Source organism: Carassius auratus, chromosome 26 (assembly GCF_003368295.1).
Source record: "Carassius auratus strain Wakin chromosome 26, ASM336829v1, whole genome shotgun sequence".
Classification (NCBI taxonomy): domain Eukaryota; kingdom Metazoa; phylum Chordata; class Actinopteri; order Cypriniformes; family Cyprinidae; genus Carassius; species Carassius auratus.
The window spans coordinates 24,057,564-24,067,563 of record NC_039268.1 but is presented as its reverse complement, the minus strand read 5'-3'; the positions used below and the strand labels follow the sequence as shown (position 1 = coordinate 24,067,563).

The 10,000-nt window shown below is 39.7% G+C and overlaps 1 protein-coding gene and 1 pseudogene across 1 annotated transcript in view; both read left to right on the top strand.

Moving 5' to 3' along the window:
* LOC113044709 (immunoglobulin-like domain-containing receptor 1) overlaps nt 1-2,066 on the top strand; it is a 12,497-nt gene extending 10,431 nt beyond the window's left edge. Inside the window, exon 8 of the mRNA XM_026204894.1 lies at nt 1,229-2,066. Coding sequence (XP_026060679.1) covers nt 1,229-1,267 — 39 coding nt within the window. The 3' untranslated portion in view covers nt 1,268-2,066. The remainder of the gene's footprint in view (nt 1-1,228) is intronic.
* Nucleotides 2,067-2,366: 300 nt separating this feature from the next.
* Nucleotides 2,367-8,363, top strand: LOC113044734 (transmembrane protein 39A-like; annotated as a pseudogene).
* Nucleotides 8,364-10,000: the final 1,637 nt, after the last annotated feature.

Genomic DNA, 10,000 nt, shown 5'->3' with positions numbered 1-10,000 from the left:
GTAGGCTAGTAACTAATAGTCCTGTGATGTTATATAGTTTATATAGAGTTAAGTTAGCATTAGCAGAGTTGTTTGTTTTGCAGCACTGAGCAGTTATTTTACATAACTTTATCAGAAAATAACATTACAAAAGCATTTCCAGATGACAAATATCTGTACATGCCTAGCAGTTAATGTTAATTATTGTTTTCTAAGAACAGAATGTGAAGCACATCCCATATTAAAATGATTTTATTTATATCAATCACAACTCATCAATCATGTCCAGATATTTGACTAGTGGTGGTGTCAGTATGGATACATTTGAATTTTCTGTTTTCTTTTTTTTCTTTTTTTTAAGTTCAAGTCTGCTTTATTGTCAGTTTCCACATGTACAGTACAGACATACAGAGAATCGAAATTGCGTTACTCTCAGACCCCAGTGCATACATTTAACATTAAAGCCTAAAAAATAACTAGATCAAATATAAAATGTAGATACAACTATACAATAAGGGAATGATAAAAAAAGACATATAATAAAATTAAAAATAAGTTCAAAATAAAGTTAAATAAAGCAGCGCACGGTAAATGACCGATATAGTGCAAATCAATGAAGTGAACAACAGTGCAGTTAAAAGATTTTTTAGTGCAAATATCTTAAGTCTGATTAAAGTGACAAGTGACCAAGAGCAGTTATTTTATTTAACTGACTGATGAGGTAGTGGAATGACGTCAGTTCCATGCCGAATGAGGTAGTGAGCAGACCAATGCTGCACAAGTGACTAGTGACTTTTATGTTCTCTAAAGTGTCAGGGACAGTGAAGAAAATAATGCCATGCCCCTCCCCCATAAACAAAGCCCCGCCCCCAAAATCTCACTCTAACCTGCAAGGAAAGTAAAGGGAGTTACCAGATCAGGGTGTTTTTGATCATGATACCTGATTGGCTGACGTCATAGTGATGTTAGGTTTAGGGTGAGGGGTAAGGGGGATCATTTTGATTGCATGATTTAACAACACCCCACAGTTTGAAAACACCTACAATGTGATAAACGCCCACTTTTGCTCTGAAGAGACCTAAATCTCCTAACCTTAACTCAAAAGTTGCAGCCCTGACAGAGAGTCATACACACACTCACTCACTCTCTCTCTCTCACACACACTCACACACACACACACACACACACGGTTGTCTGCTGCTGATCTTGTAGGTGTGTTGATGTTGATCTTCTTCTTCTTCTTCTGCAGGATAAGAGTTCTCGGAGCGGTGCCAGTATAGTCATCTGATGCGGAGCGCTGCACACACACTTCTGTGAGGTTTCTGTGTTCATGTGCACAGAACAAAGCACATTTATTTTATCAAACATGTTTGAAGGATGTTTCATTGAACACTGATCATTGATTTTCTTTTTTATATTTTGTGCAGAGCAGTTTATATTAATGTGAATATGAATATCTTCTAGTAATGACGTTACAGGAAGTTGTGTTTTAATGATATAGTTTTTTTTAGGTTGCTTGGGTTTTAGGTTTATCTGTGTAAATATAACTTCTTTTGTGTCAGTGTATTTATTACTATATTGAGTTTATAGTAATGCCACAGCAGATGGATATAAAGCAATATATCAGAAGAAATGTGTATGAGACTCTTGTTTGCATTAAATGCTAATTATCAGATCTGTTATAAGTTATTTGTGCTTCTTACTTGTTATGAATGAACTGGCTGTGAACATCAGTGCTTTCAGTCTGTGTCTAGATAAACACAAGGAATAACTTCTGCAGACATCCGGCGTGTGTTTAGTTTTATTGATCAAACTCAGGTCAAGCTCTTCTTTACTCTTTCTGTAAATAGAGTCTGTGTGTCTTTTACAGAACTGCTTACTGCATCCAAGTTAAACATCAGTCATTCGTCAGCCTCATGTCTATATAAACTCTGTCTCTGCTTGTGAACAGCCTCTGTAGTCTGTACTGATGATGGCAGGGTTTGTTTCTGTTGTGCACATGTAAAGAATTGCCTGTTTATTCATGTTTATGCATGTCTTGTGTGTCTCCTGCAGACAGTTTTCCATCTGCATAAATAAATCCTGAGTTCTTCATGTTCTTCAGTGTTTCTTGATCTTCTCAGTCCAGTATTATCAGCAGATCACAGGATCATTCATGGTTTCAGAACCTAGGCAGTTTCTCAAAGCAACAGGAAGTTAAAATACATTATGTGTAGCAACACGTGTTCAACAATGTATGATAAAGTTTATATTAGTGATATAAACTTAAAAGTATGTATTTTAAGAAAGACTAATTCATCCTTGACCAAAACGTTTTGGTTTTGCACACACACAAACAAAGCGCGTGCGCATCACTCGCGTCGCGTCTCTGATGACGTCATGTGACGCAGCGTCGGTTTGCCACGTCGGTCTGTGAGTGCAGCGCGAGGAACTTCAGCAACTTTGTGTTTTGTTGATGAAACCCGTGAATAACGAGCAGAGACGAGTCTCTCCAGACACAGAGACACACAGATGAGCTTGATACAGGGTTTGTCTGACTGATGTCTGCGCTCATGACTGATCTGCGGTAAGAGTTCCTTTAATCTTTCCTTTAACCCTTCAGCAGCTCTTTAATACTCCTACAGCTTAGTTAGTTTAGTTCGAGTTAGCTCAGTTACCAGCGACAAACCCATTCGTCTGGTTATTTCCTGCTTGTGTTAGTTATTATGTGTTAGTCTGTGGTTAAGCCGATAGTTAGTGATGCTAGGTTAGTAAGTTAGTTGGTCTATAGTTGATGTGTTAGTCTGGTTGTAGAGGTAGTTAGTAGCTAGTTTAATCTAATCTCGCAGTATCCTGAGCATCATCAGATGATTCCCATCAGCAGCAGCTGCTTGTGTTAGTAAAACTGCTTCAGCTTCATTACTCTCGAAGTTCCTCTTTTAGTGCAACACTTTCAACTGCTGTTTGTGTGAGATGATGAAACCATCGTGTCTCAGACGAGCAGCAGCTCTGACCTCTGACCTCTGACCCGACTGTTAGGATGAGAGTCAGTGCATTGATTCCCTTGAATGGCTTTATGGCCATGTGATTACAAAACCAGTCATAAGGGTCAGTTTTTTAAACTGAGATAAATAAATGATCTTTCCATTGATGTATAGTGTGTGAGGTGGACAATATTAGAAAATATTGACTCTAAGGGTGCAAAAAAAAATCTAATTATTGAGAGAATAATATTGTACGGACTGTCGGTGTGTTTGTCCCGTAGTGTCGGAGACGTGAGGCCGTGCTCGCAGGGATCCGCAGACGGAGATGCCCGGGGGCCGCAGGGGTCCCAGTAGACAGCAGCTGAGCCGCTCCGCACTGCCCTCGCTGCAGACGCTGGTGGGCGGCGGCCTCAGTAATGGGGCGGGGCTCCGGTGCAGGTGAGCTCACCTGAGCAGTGCTCACTCACTCTGTATTAACAAACTCCTCTTTCATTTTATACAGGAATGCATGCACACAGACCATATTAACAATTATTTAATCACCGTTATCCTGATTGTTCATCACATTAACACATTAATGCATCCAGTGTAGATATTAATGATCCATGTGTGCATTTATTAACGAGCAAACCTCGAACAAGTCAAGTCACCTTTATTTATATAGCGCTTTAAACAAAAATACATTGTGTCAAAGCACTGAACAACATTCATTAGGAAAACAGTGTGTCAATAATGCAGAATGATAGTTAAAGGCAGTTCATCATTGAATTCAGTGATGTCATCTCTGTTCAGTTTAAATAGTGTCTGTGCATTTATTTGCAATCAAGTCAATGATATCACTGTAGATGAAGCTTGAACAGAATTGGCTTTATAAACAGACACGTGTTTCATGTGAACGTCACGGTCTGCTTATGCATCAATACTGTCAAAGGAATCCATAATGTTGATGTTTATAATATTAATAATGCTAAACACCGTTTGGTCTGATCACACACACATCAGGAGCAGCTTCTGTTCGAGCTGTTGTTGTGTCTGGTGTGAGTAGATGAAGTCTGATACACGAGGAAACAGGAGATATATCTGTTCCTGTCTCTGGATGAGGAGTGTGTCATCAGCAGAAGACTGAAGCCTCCTTCTCTCTTCACATCTGTCTTGCTCTTAAAGCGGCCGGTGATGCTTTTGTGCACGTTTCATTGTGAATGCCATTATATTATATATATTAGAGAATCTGAGAGAGCAAAAAAAAATTTTAATATTAAGAAAATCATCTTTAAAGTTCTTAGCAATGCATATTGCTAATCAAAAAATTAAGTTTTTATATATTTACGGTATAAAGTTTACAAAATATCTTCATGGAACATGATCTTTACTTAATATCCTAATGATTTTTTTGTCACAAAAGAGAAATGTATAATTTTGATCCATACAGTGTATTGTTGTCTAATGATGATCGCTGCTTTGAATATCAGAATGAAATCTGCTTCCTGATGAAAAGTGTGTGTGTGTGCAGGAACAGCGGGGTGGTGGGTCTGTCTCCCCCCCTCACGGCCCTCATCACTCCTGAACCTGTCCGTCATTCCCGTATTCCCGATCTTCCTCTGGACAGTAACCTGCTGTTCGAGGCACTGCTGTTCCTCTACCTGCTGGTGGCGCTCTTCGTTCAGTACATCAACATCTACAGGACGGTGTGGTGGTCTTCATACAGCCACCCCTCAGCCTCCACATCACTGGTACTCCACATGATCTCTCTCGATGTATTATTCTTCAGTGGAACACAGACGTCTGCAGATGTTCTCTTTACTCTGAAGCAGACCTCGATCCGGAGCACAGTGTGTGTTTCTGAGCTCTTCTGATGCTTTGTGTGAGGAGATGAAGTCTGCATTACATTAGTGTCACGTGACGTGTATCCTGGAGCACAGAACAGTCATAAGAGTCAGTTTAGAGAAATTGAGATTTTACATGTCATCTGAAGCTGAATAATCATCTCTCCAGTGATGTCTGGTTTGTTCGGAGGACAATATTTGAGAATCTGGAATCTGAGGGAGCAAAAAAAACTAAATATTGAGAAAATCATCTTTAAAGTTGTTCAAATGAAGTTCTTAGCGATGCATATTACTAATCAGAAATGAAGTTTTGATATAATTACAGTATAAACTTAAATATCTTCATGGAACATGATCTTTACTGAATATCCTAATGATTTTTGGAATATAAGAGAAATGTATAAATGTGACTCTATTTCTCCATATATACGTCTGAGACACTGATGCTGCTTCTGTGCTGCAGGACACTGGTGAGATTCAGTGGCGTTTGGCATCATTTTACTGTGTTAGACTAAATAGAGTTTCAGAGAATAATGACGAAGAACTTTCTGGTGCTTCACTGGATCTTGATCACTGATTCAGTGCAGCGTGGACATCATGCTAAACATCTCCTTTAGCGTTCCACTGAAGAAAGAGTCATGCGAGTTTAAATGAAGAGAGAATATAAAGATGTACTGCCATTTCTAATCTGACACAATGGAAGCAGTGTTTTGTGTCTGAAGCCGTGTGTGATCGTGTTGTGAAATGGTGTTTTTCTGTGTGAAGAGCTTCCACCTGATGGACTGTCACCTGGCCGTCTTCATCAGCGTGATGCTGGCCCGCAGACTGGTGTGGACCGTCATCTCAGAAGTGCGTCTCACTCTCTTCCTCATGATCACGTAAAGCTGTGTGCGTGTGTGTGCGCGTGTGTGTGTGCAGATATTAGCTTGAATCTGATTGGTAGAGCAGTGTTCCTAGAGTGTTATAACACCAACTGACATCTTTCACACTGTTTTACAGCTCAGAGGGAACGCTGGTTGTGTGTGTGTGTGTGTGTGTGTAGGGGGAAGTTTGAATGAGGCTCTCTGTGGTCAGTTTGTCACATTATGCCAGTGACATTTACATAACGATCATCCCTCAGTGTGAACTGAAAGTACCTCAGGACGAGTGTTTCTCAGTTTCCTCCTAATAAAGGTGTGTGTGTGTGTGTGTGTGTGTGTGTTCCAGGCCTCTCTGGCGACTCCGTCGTCTCTTCTGCAGTACGTGTCTCTGATCGTGGTGCGGTTGATCTTGCTGACGCTGTGTGGATGGGTTCTGTGCTGGACCCTGGTCAATCTCTTCAGGAATCACTCCGTGCTCAACCTGCTCTTCCTGGGATATCCGTGAGTCTCCAGACAGTCAGGGCAATTCCAGACAATAATTCCCAGTTATTATCATGCTCGGGATGCCATCAGGCTGAAACAGCTCTGTGTGTTCGGATGACGCTTGAGTTTCTCTTTTGTGAAGAGACTAAATCATCATAACGTCTCGCGCTGCTGGACTCTGTATATTTCTGTCATGCTGAACTGATTTGCTCCGTTATTTTCACTATATTTCTTATAAAGTTTGATTCCAATCGTGTTCAGTCCAGTCTTCAAAGTTTTGGCGTTCAGCATCGTAATGAAGTAAAGCTCGAGCTGTCTGTCAGAAAGGGTTTTCTTTATGAATCTTAACATGCATTATAACTGGTCAGACGCTCTAAACTCTGGAAACATGAATCTGTGGTCGGAGAGAGTTTGTCAGTTCAAACTGATCTTTGTTAGTAACTGCTTTCATTAATAATGATAATTAAAATCCTTATTTACTAGTCATAAATGGCTGTGAAAATCATCATGTGACCTCCCAACCCAGATGTGTTTGGTGTAGCGGTTACACAGAGACCTCAGAGTCTGCTTCTGTGCTCTCTCACACTGAACTCTGTCCACACACAGCAACGGATGAAGAGTGATGAGATGAGGAAACACCTCAACCGCTTAAACCAGCTTTTGAGAGAGCATCACTCGACAAACATCTGCGTTTCTAACCCTGTCTGTCCAGACCAAGAGAACACTAGAACATCTTCATATCACACAACATCACTCCAGTGTTAGAAATAACTGCCTTTTGTGTTCTGATCTGGATTATTATCACAGAATGACACAGAAATATATATTCTCTACTGTTATAAACACTAGCACTGTCGATTAGCAATGGAATAAATATAGTTAGTAATTATTATTAAAATACCTGAGGTAGTAGGGATGTAATGATTCACCTAACTCACAATTTGATTCATGATTTTTCTTTTTGCAAAATGATATTTGACAATTTATGAATTTTATTATTGCTTGGGAAATGCTGCTTGTTTCTTTGTGAAACTGAAATGTTAACACTATAATAATTTACTAATATAATATATGCATATCATTGCTTCTATTGTCCTCATTTGTCAGTCACTTTGGATAAAGCATCTGCTAAATGAATTAATGTATTTATAATGTAAATAACAAAACTAATTTAATATTTTAAAATAATCCCCAAATCATATAACACCAAATAAAATAAATCTCTTCATATAAACAAATTAAGGCTCTGTCAGTGCTGTTTTCATTAAGAATGAGAGGAAACCACTGCATTTTAATCGCGATCCAAACAAAGATGCTGCATACAGAAATTAGATTGTATAATTCTGAAACTTGAACTAAAAACAGATTGGTTTGACTTTAGTTTTGTGAAACGACACAGAAACTATCTTCATGAAACAGAAGCAGCAGACGAGCTGAACGAAACGCAGATCCACTGTCGGCCAGCAGGGGGGGCTTAGAGCGTTTCCTTGGTTACCGCTGTAAACAATGTTTCCCTTGGTTACCGCTGTAAACAAAGCAGAGCTGCACTTATGAACTTTAATATGCTTCATACAGCAACAAGATGAACAGAATAAATACCGTCTAAACTTTGCTAGACAGTAAGGTTAAACTCCTTCCCATTAACCGAATCTCGATTTGTTTAGCATCTCAACAGATTTGACCTGTCACATATTTTAATAAAATTTCAACCGGCTCGTGGTTGATCGTTACGTCCCTACGAGGTAGTTTTAAGAACAGGATAAACTATGCATTGTTGTAGGCGAGTGTTTATTGTGTTAATGTGTCATGTATCTGTGTAATGTGTGTTGGGTTTATCTGCGTTCTCTGTGTGTGTGTGTGTGTGTGTGTGTGTGTGGGGTTCAGGTTCGGTGTTTACGTGCCGCTCTGCTGCATCCATCAGGAGGGTCGAGCTCCATCCGACTGTGGTTTCTCGGAGCAGGACGGATCTGACGTTCCTCTGTCACGGCCCAAAGACTTCCTGACCCTGCCTGCGAGAGAACCTGCGTGATCAGCTCTCCAGCCCTAAACACATCCCCACACACACCTGCCCACACTCACCTGAGCTCATCCGCTGCGAGGTCGAGGAGCTCAAGACCGACTTCAACCGCCGCATCAAAGAAGTGCTCTTCAACTCGCTCTTCAGCGCTTATTACGTGGCCTTCCTGCCCTCTGTGCTTCGTCAAGGTGAGCGTCCCCAGACCGTCAGAGATCAGTCAATCCTGGATGGATTCTGAGAGCTTTCTGAACTCCCTTGTGACTCGCTTCACCTTTTCTTATCTTAATAATGATTATTTTAGGTTTGAGTTCAATTCAAGTTTAGTTGTATAGCGCTTTTTACAAACCAAATCGTAACAAGCAACTTTACAGAAAATTATGTTTCTACAATATTTAGTAGTAGCTAGTAGTTTGTGCACATTTGACAGGATTTTAGAAAAAATTAAAATAATAATAATAAAAGACGTAGTCAGCTAGATGATGAACTAATCAATATTATTAATTAAGTTATTAATATGATTCAGTCACACATTTAGCAATATCAGTTAGTTCTGTTTGTTGATTCAGGGTCAGCATCATCTCCTCTCAGGTGTTCTGGATCCAGACTGGAGCCTGTGTAAATCCTAGTTACATCCCGTGGCAAAAACATAGAAACAAAATACAGACATCATTAGCATATGCATTTATTAGCATTTTCGAGTGCATGTAAGGATTTGGAAACAAGCAGAGTACGGCTGTTCTACAGCATGCAGCGCCACCTACTGTTCAAAACGAGCTCAGAATCGATTCCAGAGAGAATTGTCAATTCTGAAAATCTCAGCATCAATGCGGAATAATTTCATGATTCACAATGCATCGATTTATTGCTATAATACCAATCTTGTTCATATTTTAGTGAGGCCTGTCACTGTGAAGCAATAAATCTAGATATTCATAGGACTCCCCTAACCCTAACCCTAACCCTAACTCGACATGATCTGTGGCAGACTTCTGTCCGTGCAACTCTTTATAGAAGCAGTCTGTAATATCGACCGCTAGTGGCTGAAATGATTACTGCTAACCCTAACCCTAATGCACCTTTCAGAGTAGAATTACTGGCTGTAGGGTTTTTTTCAGAGAAACAGGTATGTGAACACAACAAGTTTCCTTAATATCTACAAACATGTTATTTTTTGGCTTTAGAAGAGTAAGCTGCATGATTAATCCGTTAAAGATCACGATCTCGATTCAGACACGCACACAAATCATGATTATCATTGAATCATTCGTTCAAGTGAGTCGTTCAGAAACACTGTATATGTGTGAGTCATTTAATTATTAATTCAAACCACTTTTTTGTAATTTTAATATAAAAAATCAGTGTATTAAAGATTAAAATGTCAAATTAAACACTTTTAAATAGACTGCAGAAACAATATTTTGTTTAGTTCAGAATCATGGTAGAATTGTGATCTCGATTTCTTTTTTGCTCTATTTTGCTAAAGACAAAGCCATGTTGTGCATCTCAGGGAAAGAATCGATTGAATAAATGACTCTGTGTCTCGCTCAAGCTTCTTTCACACTGCAGACTGTAATGAAGCAGAGATCAGGTAGTTCCTCACTTTCTGAGTGAAGCGGAGATCGTTCGCTAGCTTCAGTGAAGGTTAGCGTGTCAGGCGTTTTCGACTCGTACATTACACGTCACGTGTCCTTACAGGATCTTTACGGCTCGTGTGTGAACGAATGCTCAATTTCTGGGTAATGACCGACAGTGTGAAAGTGCAAATCTAGCGACCCGGGACACTTTACCCTGTACCGCAGTGTGAAAAGAGCTTTATTGACAGTGGCTTGCCGTCACCATCATTTCATATTTCTATTCCAATTTTTTCTATATTTA